This window comes from Acinonyx jubatus, chromosome X, assembly GCF_027475565.1.
Source record: "Acinonyx jubatus isolate Ajub_Pintada_27869175 chromosome X, VMU_Ajub_asm_v1.0, whole genome shotgun sequence".
Lineage (NCBI taxonomy): Eukaryota > Metazoa > Chordata > Mammalia > Carnivora > Felidae > Acinonyx > Acinonyx jubatus.
This window is the reverse complement of record NC_069389.1, coordinates 10,184,824-10,199,489: the sequence shown is the minus strand read 5'-3', so window position 1 is coordinate 10,199,489 and position 14,666 is coordinate 10,184,824. Positions and strand designations below refer to the sequence as shown.

General features: G+C 45.8%; 1 protein-coding gene across 7 annotated transcripts in view; it reads right to left on the bottom strand.

The window, feature by feature from the left end:
- Positions 1–1,538: 1,538 nt before the first annotated feature.
- Positions 1,539–14,666, bottom strand: part of EGFL6 (EGF like domain multiple 6) — a 55,109-nt gene continuing 41,981 nt past the window's right edge. For 3 of the 7 annotated variants that reach the window (XM_053202079.1, XM_027054520.2, XM_027054522.2), the window contains 5 exons: positions 13,458–13,784; positions 12,328–12,408; positions 8,748–8,852; positions 5,421–5,686; positions 1,539–1,884 (listed from right to left, as the gene is read on the bottom strand). In XM_053202079.1, coding sequence (XP_053058054.1) covers positions 1,774–1,884; positions 5,421–5,686; positions 8,748–8,852; positions 12,328–12,408; positions 13,458–13,784 — 890 coding nt within the window. In that variant the 3' untranslated portion in view covers positions 1,539–1,773. The remainder of the gene's footprint in view (positions 1,885–5,420; positions 5,687–8,747; positions 8,853–12,327; positions 12,409–13,457; positions 13,785–14,666) is intronic. The other 4 variants (XM_027054521.2, XM_053202082.1, XM_053202080.1 and 1 more) reach the window with 4 other exon arrangements.

The window sequence follows — 14,666 nt, the reverse complement described above, 5'->3', positions numbered from 1 at the left end:
GCAACTTTAAGTCTCTGCTACAGCTCCTAGAGAGACATGAAACGCTATTATTTAATTCAACTTAACTCGGCCTTGGGCAATGATTCTCTACCTGTAGAGAACACGATTCCCAGGCTTCCCTATTTCGTTTCGGGTTCAACATCTCTTCCTTTAACCTGGATCACCGGGGCACTGGTCCTTCGCTGCAAGTTCTCCCTTCTATCTTCCTTTATTCTAAGCCATAACTATGCTCTCCAACTTCCTTGGTCATTGAAGAAACAGGGGTTCTTTTTCAAGTTCTACCACAGTATTAGAAACCACCTGTATCCGTTAGCTCTTGCTGTGTAACAAACAACCCCAAATCTTAGCATCTTAAAACAACCATCTTATTATGTCTCACAGCTCTGCAGGCTGATGTGACTTAGCTAGAAACCTCTTCATCTGGTCTCACTAGAAACACTTATTTTGGGGGTTTTCATACCTAGCAGCTATCCGAACAGATACAACCACAGCCCTTGGAGACTATATGCCAAAATCCCTTCACACTAAAGGAAAACAACGCTTTCCCCTACCATCTTAAAAGGTTGTATGTGTTGGCTGTATTAAAGAGAACACTGTTGGGAAAAGGTTACTAAATTGGGGGGGGGGAAGGATCACTACAAGTTTCAGTTTAAAAAAACTTTGGGGCGCCTGGGTGGCTCATTTGGCTAAGCGCCGCCGACTTCGGCTCAGGTCACGATCTCGTGGTTCGTGGGTTCGAGCCCCGCGCCGGGCTCTGTGTTGACAGCTCAGGGCCTGGAGCCTGCTTCGGATTTTGCGTCTCCCTCTCTCTCTGCCCTTTCCCTGCTCATGGTCTGTCTCTCTCTCTCAAAAATACAATAAACATTAAAATTAAAAATAAAAATAAACTTTAAGAGTGAGGCTATAAACATTAAAGATTAGTAAGGAGGCCATTTTCTCTCTTTCCTTCATCCTACAGCTCAATGCCTTCATTGCTTTAGGGGGTAACAAATATCTGGGGAACCTTCTGTTTGGGAGCTGTCCTGGACCCAGAATCTAAAAACATAATATACGTTCATCCTCAGGGGAATATACTCAAGATTCATTACCACACAAAGCTGTTCTTGAATTTGGAAGAAAAGAGAAACAGAAAAGAAGGCACTGGTCTTTCTTCTGTATCCTGGTATTTGCATGATTTCATCTTAGGGATTTCTCTGAGGCCTTACGTTCAAGAACGGAAGCTAATGTGCATTGCACTTATGAGGCCTAATAAAGCAGTCGTGTGCTCCCAGAAAAGGAAGTAACTTTATGAATTTTTAAGAATGCAAAGTATTTCCGACGAAAATGAATGAAACCCCCATTTTCCAGGAAAGCAAATAATTATACGCGTAATGAAACACAGCATCAAAAACTCATTTTCTTACTCAGGAAAACTTAAACCATGACACAAGGTAATTATTTGAACGTCATTACAAAGAATTTAAATGTACAAGCTTGGCTGTAAAAGATCAGGCTAAGCCGCTTAGGTAACAACCTATCTGTGACGTCACAGTTTCCAAGGAGTCTTTGTTGTTGTTGTTTGTTTTTATACTTCGAAAAGCACAGTGGCACTACATTTAAAGCAACTCTTGGCACGTCTTATACAAGAAAGGCGTGTGACAATAATGTTTCTGTTGGTACATTACAACTTTTCAGTTTGTATTTCTAAAGTGGGGGAATCTACGGTGTAATATCAGAAAACAGAGAACTGACATAAAAAGCCGAATATAAAGATGCAAAAGACCACGGTCACCTTCAACCATGCACAGATAAAAGGCGATCCGGACATAAGCCTGAAACCAGAAAGACGCCGTCCACTGCAATTTCTCCGGCTTTTCCCCTGCCACGTTCTGCTTCAAAAATGATCTAATAACGGAGAAGATATAAAATAGTTACTTTCACCTTCCAAGTCAAAGATATACTCAAACTATTTAATAGCTATTAAAGAGGCTTGAGCTCGGGAGCCTGGCTGACGTAGTCGGTCGAGCATGGGACTTCTGATCTTGGGTTGTGAGTTCGAGCCCCACCTTGGGCACAGAGATGACTTAACAATAAAAGGACTGAACTCATCAGCCCTATTGCATAGGAACAGGCTTTGACATTGCATGCATGGTAACGTATTTCCAGATGCCAGTATCTACACTGAGCGGGTTATAGTCAGAGAAAACTGGGTCACTGCACCACCTAAAAGAATCTGGACAGCCCTGAAGAGCAGAGAAGGGTATGGTTGAAGAGGAAATTTTGGAATTCCCATTTAAAGAAAATAAAAAGCAAAAATGAAAAAATCATGTGGTTTTCTTTTCCAAAACCAGGCTAGAAGAAATTTAACATTCCCTGTGAACATCTAATGTAAAACTGAACAGTTGAAAGAGAATTATTTTGATATATTCAGATTTTGGGAGTTTGTAGTAGTATGGTTATTTTTCCGAAAACATTGGCTTTAATATTGGAAATTATTGGGAATGTCGTTGTTTTCAAATGTTGAAAAATGTTTGCTAATAGGCTATAATCATTTTCACCTATGAAAAAGTAGATCAAATTAAATATCTATTATCTATTAATAATCAAAAGAGAAGCAAACTTCCTTATGTTGTAGAAATACTAAAAAAAATTTATCTCTAAATTGGACAAAAACTGACAGGAGTGACTCACTGAACAAAATGAAAGACAGACAGTTACTACTTTATATTCATTCGTCCAACAATATTTAGAAAGAAATATTATGAAAATAAATGACAGCTGACTGATAATTTTTCTTTTTTGCCCGTTACCACAACTTTTTAAAACATATCTTGGCTATCATAAGTAATCCTGCGATAAACCGAGGCTGCATATATCTTTCCAAATCAGTATTTTCGGTTTTCTTCGGGTAAATACCCAGGTGTGAAATTACTGGGTCATATATGGGAACTCTGTTTTCAATTGTTTCAGGAATCTCCACACCGTTTCTTACACTGGCTGCCACCAGTTTGCCTTCCCACCAACACGGCACAAAGGTTCCTTTCTCTCTGCATCCTCACAAATACTTTTCGATTTTAGCCACTGTGACGGGTGTGGGGCGGTATCTCATTGTGGTTTTGACTTGCATTTCCCTGATGGGTGATGCGGAGCATCTTTTCATGTGTCCGTTGGCCATCTGTAGGTTTTCTTTGGACAAATGTCTTTTCACGCCTTTTACCCATTTTTTAATTGGATTATTTGGGGATTTTTTTGGTGTGGAGTTTTAGAAGTTCGTTATATATTTTGGGTACTAACACTTTACTGGATGTCGTCTGCAAACATCTTCTCCCATCTAGTAGGTTGTCTTTTACTTTTTTGTTGATTATTATTTCCTTTGCTGTGCAGAAACTTTTTATCTTGATGTAGTCCCAATAGTATATATTTGCTTTTGTTTCCTTTGCCTTAGGAGACATATCTAGAAAAATGTCGCCATGGCCGATGTCAGAGAAATTACTGCTTGTGCTCTCTTCTGGGACTTTTTGGTTTCAGGTCTCACGTTTGGGTTTTTAGATCATTCTGAGTTTATTTTTGTGTAGGGTGTAAGAAAGTGATCCAGTTGAATTCTTTTTTTTTAATAAAGATTTTTTTTTAACATTTATTTATTTTTGAGAGACAGAGAGAGACAGAGTATGAGCAGGGAAGGGGCAGAGAGAGAGGGAGACACAGAATTCGAAGCAGGCTCCAGGCTCCGAGCTGTCAGCACAGAGCCCGACATGGGGCTTGAACCCACAAACTGCGAGATCATGACCTGAGCCAAAGTCGGACACTTGACCGACTGAGCCACCCAGGGGCCCCAATTCTTTTTTTTTTTTTTTTAGTTTATTTATTTACTTTGAGAGAGACAGAAAGAGAGAGAGAGAGAGAGAGAGAGAGAGAGAGAGAGAGAAAGAGGGAGAAAGAGAATCCTAAGCAGGTTCTGTGTGGTCAGGGCAGAGCCCGACACAGGGCTCGATCTCACAAACCATGAGCTGAAACCAAGAGTTAGATGCTTAACCAACTGAGCCACCCAGGTGCCCTGGTCCAGTTTAATTCTTTTGCATACAGCCGTCCAGTTTCCCCCAACACCATTAAGAGACTATCTTTTCTCCATTGTATATTCCTGTCTCCTTTGCCATAGATGAATTGACCACGTAACTGTGGGCTTATTTCTGGGCTCTCTATTCTGTTCCGTTGATCTACGTGTCTATTTTTGTGCCAGTACCATCCTGTTTTGATATCTTGAGCCCTGGGATTATAATACCTCCAGCTTTGTTCCTCTTTTTCAAGATCACTTGGTCTGTTTGAGGTCTTTTGTACAAAGACCTCAAATTTGTACATACAAATTCTAAGATTATATGTTCTAGTTTTGTGAAAAATGGTATTGGTATCCTGGTAAGGGGTGCGTTAAATCTGTGGATTGCTTTGGGCAGGAGGGACATTGTAACAGTATTTGTTCCCCCAGTCCATGAGAATGGAATATCTTTCCATCTGTTTGTGTCATCTTCCACTTTCTTTTCTCAATGTATTATAGTTTTCAGAGTACAGGCCTTTCACCGCCTTGGCTAAGCTTATTTCTAGGTATCTTGTTATTTTTGGTGTAATTGTAAATAGGTCAGCTCTTTTGAAGTTGTGTTTATTTATTTTGAGAAAGAGCGTGCGCACGAGGGAAACAAAAAGAGAGAGAGGGGCAGGGGGGAGAGAGAGAATCCCAAGCAGGCTCGGCACCGTCAGCATGGAGCCTGATGCAGGGCTCCAACTCGTGAACCGTAAGATCATGACCTGAGACGAAATCAAGAGTCAGACGCTTGGGGCGCCTGGGTGGCTCCGTCGGTGAAGCGTCCGACTTCGTCTCAGGTCACGATCTCCCGGTTCGTGGGTTCAAGCCCCGCGCCGGGCTCTGTGCTGACAGCTCACGGCCTGGAGCCTGCTTCGGATTCTGTGTCTCCCCCTCTCTCTGCCCCTCCCTCGCTCACACTCTGTCTCTCTCTCTCTCAAAAGTGAATGAACATTAAAAAATAAAAAAAAAGTAAAATAAAAATAAAAATAAGTAAAAAAAAAAAACACTTAAAAAACTGACCCTGCAGCTTCCACTCATCGTGATCAGTGCCGGGCACAGAATGAATGAGCAAGACATTCTTTTACATATTAAGTTACACATGTAAAATTAGAGTCTGGTTTGGGAGGACGCTGGTGAGGAGCCGGACACACAAACGGATCATTTCCACGACACGTGAGGGGCATGCACCTGACGGGTGTTATCGCGAGCTGCGCTGCTTAGCCGCCCGGCCTATTTTGCTCCAGAATATAAACTCTCGAAGTATAGGAAAAAGCCTCGCTCATCTTTAGGGCCCCACCGCCCCTCTGTTTGTTGAGTCACTGCAAGAGAATGTCAGTATTCCATGTGACGCTGGTTTTCCACTTACACTTTTGGTAGTGCTGATCCCTTGCTCCAACTGAATTTTCCCCGTCTTCCACCTTTCGTCCTTGCTCCTGGTCTCCTCCCATGCCAGGGCGTTGTTACTGCTTTTCACAAACACTCGAAGTTTCCCGACTTTGTCTCCGGCCAGCCGGTAATCAAAGAGCAGACAGAAGTTGCTCTGGGGCTGCAGGTCCGGGAGCAGGAGTTTCAGGCGGCCGATGTCCTTCTTACGGCCTGCCAGGGCCGGAACTGCCATATAGTAGCCAACGGCTCCAAGAGAAGAAAAATGCGCAGTTAACGAGGCCATTGTAAAGGGTCTGGCTACGGGGTATAGAATAGCACAGAAGATGAATGATAACCGGATTCAAAATCTTAAAAAAACACACAGGGGGCGCCTGAGTGGCTCAGTTAGTTAAGCGTCTGACTCCGGCTCAAGTCACGATCTCACGGTGCGTGGGTTCGAGCCCCGCCTCGGGCTCTGTGCTGACAGCTCGGAGCCGGGATCCTGCTTCAGATTCTGTGTCTCCCTCTCTCTCTTTGCCCCTCCCCTGCCCCTGCTCTGTCTCTCTCGCTCTCTCAAAAAGAAATAAACATTAAAAAAACAAAAAACCATTTTTTATAAAAAACAAAATGAAAAAAAAAAAAAAAGAATAATAGTCTCCTGTAGGGAAAGCTGAAGTCTCTCTCATTTCCAACACAGGAAGAACAATTTCATGCTAAAATGGATTTTAGGGATCACAGAGCTGAAATCCCTTGTGGTACGGAAAGGGAAAGCGAAGGCTAGACAAACGGAGGAATCTGTCCACATACACAAAGCGTGGTGGTAAGCAGAGACGGGGTAAGAATCTAATGAAATAGTCTTTTGGCACCGTAGGTAATTTGCAGCTGATGGAGAACTCGTGTTCCAGAACCTTCCACCTTGGTTGTTTGAACCTTGGACTGCATTTTCGCACAGAGTCAATGAGATGTATGACGGCCAGCTCCTTAGGTAGGGTGGTATTTAATCCACAACATACATGAATTTGTCCTAATGGTTTCATGGAGCTCAACTACCGCCTGTAACGTATCAGTCCAAGTTCCGATTGAGGAATGGAACACACCTCCTCCTATTTCTAAGATCCATGTCCTAAGTATAGCTCATCTTCAGTCCTTTGCTTGTGGCTGTGACGAGCCTGGGCAAAAAAACTCTCAGGGAATGGGGGTCTAAAGAAGTTGATGAAAAGAAAGAATTCGTACGGAAGCCAGGAGGCATGCATTGGGGGTAGGGGGTGGGCGCCCGGAGTCTTCTGCTAGTATATTCCCAGCGTCACTTGAAGGACCCAGGTTGACCTTGCCTTAGTTTTCACTGGACTCCGGGACTGTCTGGTCTTTTCCCCAGCTGCTCAGGTTGCCTGATTCAGCAAATAAAGACACAGGATGCTCAGGAGAGCTTGAATTTCAGATAAACAACCTGTCTGAGGGGCGCCTGGGTGGCTCAGTCGGTTGAGCGGCCGACTTCGGCTCAGGTCATGATCTCACGGTCCGTGGGTTCGAGCCCCGCGTCGGGTTCTGTGCTGAAAGCTCAGAGCCTGGAGCCTGTTTCAGATTCTGTGTCTCCCTCTCTCTGACCCTCCCCCGTTCATGCTCTGTCTCAAAAATAAATAAATGTTAAAAAAACAAAAACAAAAACAACAACCTGTCTGAGATGTACTAAAAAGTGTTCTCCTGCTAATGTGAAACGTAGGCATCCTACACTTTAGCCACTGCCACTCCACCAGTGACACCCTCTCTTCTGTGACCCACCGGGGCAGATTTCCCTACTCTCTCACCTAAAGCCCATTTTGATTTGTCCTTGAGATTTTATCCTTCTAGAAATGCTGATTCATCCCACGTTTCCTCAGGGAAAGACGAGCCCACCTAGAGATCTGAACAGGGCGCAGGGGGGAAGAACGTATGATTTGAGTGACACAAAGGCTGGGAAACCTGAGGCCATTTGTGAATCGCGTTTGTAAACAGGGGACTTTCCGTTGCTGGAAAACTCCACATGAAGACCCTGCTGACTGTGTGAGCTGTCAAGATTCTGGAATAACCTACGGGCTCCCTGTATGATGTGGCTCTGGCGGATAGAAACTTGGAGATGTCATGATGGAAGAAAGGAGAAATGCAAGTTAGCTATTGACCAGACAGGCTCTCCCAAGATATATGGTCTTGGGACTGGTTAAACCTGCCTTGAATCTTCGGCGATAGTTCCACTCACACAACTTGCTGCGTGAGATGTACCCCCTCTACCCTAATCTCAAGTTTTGCAAGGAATTTTTGTTGGGGGATATCCAGGTTTCCTGGTTGCGTGTGAAGGCTTGAAAGGGAGGAACTAGTCTAGAGGAAGGGTCCAGGAGAAGGATCTTGTAACTGAGGGCTGAACTTGTAGATTCCCAAATAAATAAATGGATTGGTAAGAAAGTCAAGTCCCCAGAGTTGTCTCTACCTACACCTCTACGTGTCAGCCTCAGGAGACAGGGCCTCGATTTATGCTCTAAGTGGGTTGTATCAGCCAAAATGCTCTACCCAAGGGGAAAGCTAGGGCCCGTCAATAGTGTTTAAGCAAGAAGTGGAAAGTGCTAGAATTCCACAGCTCAGAGCTGAAGTTGAGAAAAACCCCAGTGTAAGTGGCCAGAAAGGAATCTGCAAGCGACGGAGGGGAACATCCAGTCCAGAAGTTCAGGTTGCTGACCTGATGCTCATCATGGTGTTGCTACTTTGAGGGGTGGCTTTACTAAAACTTCAGGTTTAGGCAGAGGTCATATTTCCTTTCCAGAGTTATTTCCCCACAAAAAGCAAAACAAAAACTACAGAGCACCACGAGCTGCCAAACTGGGGAAAAGAACAGCTTCTTTCTACCCTTCCCCCAATACTCTTAAAATGTACATGAATTCTTGGGCCCTGGCTGGCTCACTTGGTAGAGCATGTGGCTCTTGAGCTCGGGGTCATGAGTTTGAGCACTACTTTGGGCACAGAGATTACTTAAAAAATAGGGTTTTTTTCTTAATAAGTCAAAAATGTTCACGAGTTCTAACATCTGTCTCTCGGCAGCAGGAGTGACTATGGAAAAGTTTTGCTAGAACATCCTGTATGTGGGTGGGTGGGGGTAAGAGGGATAAGGCGGGACACAGATACTGAACCAACGGAGCCATTCATCAGGGCAGACTTCGGAAGGTCTAGAAGTTTCCAAAGGTGACAAACGCTGACCTAACGAGAGATAGGAATAATAACCCTCCGTCACTGGAGAGCCTTCTTTACCTGTATGGAGGGCAGAGCACACAGCAGAGAACACGAAACAGTAAAATCCAAATACCATTATCTCGATCAGCAGGATTCCAGTCAAAGTCGTCTTCTATATCCTGTTTCCAGTCACAGACCCCGTGCTCAAAGCTGCAGTCAACTGAGATATTTAAATCTGCTAAGAAAAAGGGTACATTGTATAATCACGAAGAGTATTAGAAGCACGTCTGACATTTGGAGCTTTGGAAGGAAATGCCGTATTTTCAGCTGTTGAGCATCGAGCTAAGCTACTCCACGGTATTGCTGCGTCCGCAACCATCTGGTTTGGCCAAACAGCCTACGGGGTCCTAAAACGGACTTTTGCCCCTCATGCAGGTGCGAGCCCTAGAGAACAGCCTGCTGAGTCACAAGCTAATTAAGTTCCTAATATGACTTCCCAACAGCCCTTGTAGATAAGACTCCCTTGGAACTCACCAAGACCCAGATCTTTCTGGTTTGAATGGACCAATCCACTAATAAAGGCCTGTGCTCTAGGTCCCGCCTCTCTCTCGAAGCACCCTGCCTCAACTTCCCTGTGTGGCCCTCGAGGCGTGCCATGCTCCTACAGGACCTGCGAGTAATAAACTTCTCTATCTCAATTTCTCTTGTGGTCTTTTGTTGAGCCATCTGGCACCCGGGGAGCTCTACCTGACAAATATTAATTTAACAAAATCATAACAACTGCATGGAGTACAGATCACGGCCACTGAAATGGCCTTAAGGACAGTGTCAAACCAGATACTGCTTCAATTTAAACCTGTGAAGTCCTTCTGGCCAAATTCTGTTGTGATCTTAAATAAAGGAGAAGCAAAACCAAAAACTTAAAAAAAAAAAAAAAAGTAATGGGCAAGAGCCCTGTGAGCAAAGTGAGACAGAGAATATAGGCAAGAGTTTGTAAAATTTGGGTCAGAAAATCTCTCCTACCCAAACGAACTAGTGCAGACCTTGTCAGATCCTTCGGGATAATCTGCAGAATGCTAAATTTCTCTGTGTGAGGGTATTCTCTTGCTGGAGCATGCTCGGATCAAGCCAGTCAGACCAGAATACCAGGAAGCTATTTCCCCATGAAAACCCTCAACCACTGATGGACAGGTGTTGGTGGACAGATACCACAATTTTCTTGCCTTTGGGTAAGACCATAAGTCCCTGGAATTGAACATGGACCTGAAGTCAGACTGGAATCCAGGCTCTCTCTGGTCTTGCAGAGGGTCCAACTGGGATGGAGGTCCAGTGGCCACAGTGGTGCCCTTCCCTGCTTTTATGGCAAGCCAGGAGTACCAGGGAATTAACACCCTCCCGGGAGCGGCCATTAATCATTGTCAGATGGGAGATGGTGTATGAATACCCAGCTCTCTTGTCCTCCAATAGGACAACTCTGAGCTGTGTGTTCTACACTGGCTTTCAGAGTTCCCTAACGGGATTGAGCTTCAAGGGGACTGAGTTCCCCAATGGGATTGAGCTCCAATGGGATTGAGTTCCCCAATGGGATTGAGTTCCCCAATGGGATTGAGCTCCAATGGGATTGAGTTCCCCAATGGGATTGAGCTCCAATGGGATTGAGTTCCCCAATGGGATTGAGCTCCAATGGGATTGAGTTCCCCAATGGGATTGGGCTCCAGTTGCCCCCAGTGAAAATTTCTTAATAACACACTGTTGATTGCCAACTTCTCGCCCCCACTCCCCAAGCATTCTTTCCTGGGATCGCCTCCCACGTAAACCACTTGCACACAAATTCTGTTTCTGGGGAATCCAGCCTAAGACAGCACCTTAGACAAGAGTGGTGCTTTTACTCCAACCTCACACATGAAAGCAATGAGATGTTCTAAGTCTCAGGGACTTGCCCAAGGCAAATAGCAAGTAGAAGGGCTGGGGTGCCCACCGAGTCTTCCAAGTGAGACTGAGTGCTCCAAGGGACCTTACTCAAGGACCTTTGACAATTGAGTAAACTTCACGTGTTTCATTAAGGATCATGGAAGCAAAAGTAAAATAAGAGACCTGGTCATTCTGGGGATCCAAAGGGGGTCAATTTAGTAATGTCACTTAGCAAGTGGAGAGCCGAGCAGAAGCAGTTCTAAGCACCCGGAGAATGTAGCTAATTCCCTGAGCTATGAAACATTTTCTTCCCAACCAGGAAAATGGATAATAAGATGTTTGCTGCAGAGAAACTTAAAAAAAAAAAAAAAAAAAAAAAAAAAAAAGAACATTGAGGGGCGCCTGGGTGGCTCAGTTGGTTAAGCGTCCAACTCTTGTTTTGGCTCAGGTCATGATCTCATGGTCTGTGAGATCGAGCCCCGCATCGGGCCCCACACTGACAGCATGGAGCCTGCTTGGGATTCTCTCTCCCCTTCTCTCTGCCTCTCTCGCTCAGAATAAATAAATTACATTAAAAATAAAATAAAATTGAAAACAGAACATTTAGGGGAAATATGGAAGAAAACAAGATGCCTGTCGGAGCTGGGTCACTAGCCTTTGGAGAGGTTTTAGTAGAGGCTTCTCAGATTAAGTTTGGAGGACTGAACCAGAGAGGCTCTACCTTCATGGTGGAGATTCCTATAAACCAAAGGGACCGAACTGGAGAATGTACTCATGGGGTAAACACAAAAGGCGGTCAAATTAGCACAAGCTTAGGACATGCACAGCGGTAAGTAAAAGAGAGTTTGCAAAGGGGAGGGAAGATCGATGCATGAATATTTATGCCAAATAAAGGGATAAATACAGAAATAGGCTTTCCCCTGGTGTCTGTGTAGAGATGCCACATATAATTTGTCACAGGTAGTCAAAGTGCTAAAGGGACTCAGAGGAACCTGGGATCACGCCTACGAGATTCCTGACGATGAGGCTCTGTTAGCCTGATCACAAGAATGGTCCCAATTTTTACCCCTCCCTGTCTCCACTCTCTTTGCAATGTGACGTTGTAGCGCCTTCCCCAACTCTCAAGTCCCGGCCGGCCTTGGGACTTGCCTTGGCCAACAGAATATGGTGAAAGTGATGCTGTGGCTGCTCTGAGCCTAGCCCTCACAAGGCCTGGGTGCTTCCACTCCCTCTTGGAACCCTGCCACTGCTTCACGAGAGCAAGCCTGGCTGGCCCGCTGGAGGATGAGTCACCACATGGAGCAGAGCTGAGACAGCTCTGGTGTCCCAGCTGAGGCCCGGAGCACAGCTAAGATCGGCCAAGTCACCGAGTGGGACCAAAGCTGACTGCGGACCCGTGGGTGAGCCCCCCCAGACCAGCTCGGATCAGCAGAACCACTCAGCCGGTTGACGGACTCATAAGCAAAAATAAACAGTGGCTGTAGGCGACCGAAGGTCTGGGGTTGTCTGTGACGCAGCACCATCGTCCGGAATGCAGTGCATGGTCATGTTCAGGTTGTGGGCCCCCGGGTGTTGAAGTTGAAACGAAGGGGTCATTTTCATCTATCTTCACATGTATACCATGTGTCATTCCCGGTGTCAGGCGGGCGTGGTGGAGAGAAGACAGCCTTCCTATACTTTCGTCATTGGTACTGACCCCGTAAGGACCTACTCTTCGTACTGGCACTGTGTCCAGATGTCACGATTTTTCCCTCGGGGGCTTAGGAATGAAGCAGTGATTCATAAATGAAGGTATCAGTTACCTTTGTGTTCCAGCCTGGATGTGACAGCTTTTCTCTGGACCAGAACCAGACCCAATTCACCCGCTGCGTTCACCTTCGGGGCTAATTAAGAACACTTGGTCAGTTAAGAAAAGCCCTGAACCCTCGCATGCTAAGGAGGTGTGAATGAACGACCGAGCGGAGGTTTATCCTGTTATTCTGAGTACAGACTATGTCAGAGCAGACTTTCCTGAACATTCCCAAAGCATTCACACTGGTTCCAGTTTCTGTGTCTAAGACATCGTTTTCCAAAGATGACCTAAGCATCTACACTAGTTAACATGCCTCTTCTCACCCGGGTTTGGAAATACACTCTTGAGATTTTCGCTCTCTATTCGAGGAGACAAAGCCATCGTTATGCTAGTTCTTGGATAAGTGGGCCTGGGTCTGCTTTCCATTTGGTTAAATCCAACAGCCGTGGAGCCAAGGGCAGACAAGGCAAAAAAAAAAAAAAAAAAAAATAGGGGCAGTAACAAATGCCTGGTGAAAATGAAACACCAAGTTTCCGCCTGGGGATGTGGGGGAGAGGGGGTTAATATGGAAACTGTCCTGGAGGGGCTGAGACTTAGCTGTGGGCTCTGCACAGCAATGGGTGAAAAGGGCAGTTATCCAGTTCAGGGAGAAAATTTAAGCTCCTCTCTAGAATGTTCCCCTCTACAATTGTCATTCTGGCTTTTTAACCTGTAACCTCACAGCTGCGAAATTCCCCTTGCATCGAGCGGGCAGGTCGAAAGTGCCTTCGAGAAGTAAAAAGGCAGAGCTTGGCAGATCCAGCTGGACCCAAGGTCTCTCTGGTCTGGGGGTGTGCAGCATGGCCAGCCAGGGCAAGCGTGCTTACGTGGCTGGGAGCGGAAAGAAGGTCTGCATCAAACAGGAAGCCCCCCAGGGAAGGGGAAAGGACTTAACCTCCTTGTTTCCCACAGCAGCAAATACGATTTGGGATCTGCAGGGGATGTTCATTTCCAGAACTTACAGAGAACCCTGCTTCTTTAGAATCAGTACCGAACCTTAGTGTTACGGCAGGCACGAAGCCGTCTTTCCTTCTTTCCCTGCCAGGAGAAATCACCATTCGCTTTTCATAAAATGTGTAAAATAACCAAAGTGTTACTCACAAAACACATCTCCTCGAAGGCTTTGCTCCCGCTCCACGTGGTTCTTCAGGGTTTTCTCCTTTCTCTTCTTTTCCTCGAGCCCCTCTTTCTTTCTCTCTTCATTTCGGTTTTTTCCTCCATCAGAGTTCCTACCTCTGGAAACACTCTCTTCAGAGTTGAGGGGCTGCAGGTTGACCTCAGGGGCAGGAGCTCCAGAAGGTTCTGTGATGACATTTTTCATTTTTGTCTTCTTTTTCATGCTGTTTTTGTGAGCCAGCAACTTCTTGATTCTGTCTTTGATGGTACCAGGGGCCGTGAGGACTTCCTTCACAGAATTTTCAGGGATCACTACAATAACAACAGGTGGGAAAGTTTCACATTGGCTGACAATTAGGTCACTCATGAAAAATGGAGTGAAGTACAGTAAATGAATGCTTCCAGAATCAACCCACAGGAGGCCCTACTGCTTGATATTTTAATATATATATTTTTAAGTAGGCGCGATACCCCACGTGGGGCTTGAAATCATGACCCTGAGGTCAAGGGTCACGTGCTCTACTGACCGAGCCAGCCCTGAAACAAGGATTTGGGGGCAGGGGGTTCATTTGAGAGGTGATCCCTGGAGGCAGAAGTGAGGGGAAGGAGGAAAACAATGTAGAGCACACCTCAGAACTGTCCCATCCTGCGACAATTTAGGGGTATTTATCCAGACTCCTGGCCCCCACTGGTTGAGGGCTGTCCTTACAAAGGGGCTGAGTGGCACTCTAGAGAAGACGCGCGGCCACAGGCAGAGAGCCCACTGCCCTGGGGCTGAAGATCTGCGTGGAACTGTCCACCCTGCCGTGTTGAAATCAGGGAGCAACAAGGGACTGGGGCCTAGCTGGTCACAAGCTGGACAGGAGGAAATGGAGTTTGGAGAGGTTGAAAAAAATTTATCCAAGGTCATAGCCAGTATGGGGCAGAGCTCAGAGTGAGATGCAGGCTTTCCTAGGTCCTGAACCTCAGCTGTTGACCATTACACCAAATGGCCCACAACAGGTGAGGCTGGAAGACATTGTCCTGAGAACTCAGAATGCTGTCTGTGACCTTGGGCAAGGTGGGTAAGCTGATCTACTCCACTCCTTCTCTGGGGGCCTCTCCAGGGTATGGCATCCCTCCTCCTGATCCACCCGTGCACGTCCTACACGGGCCGTCGATCTCTCTCTCTCTGTCTTTGAGAAAGTTCCAGAA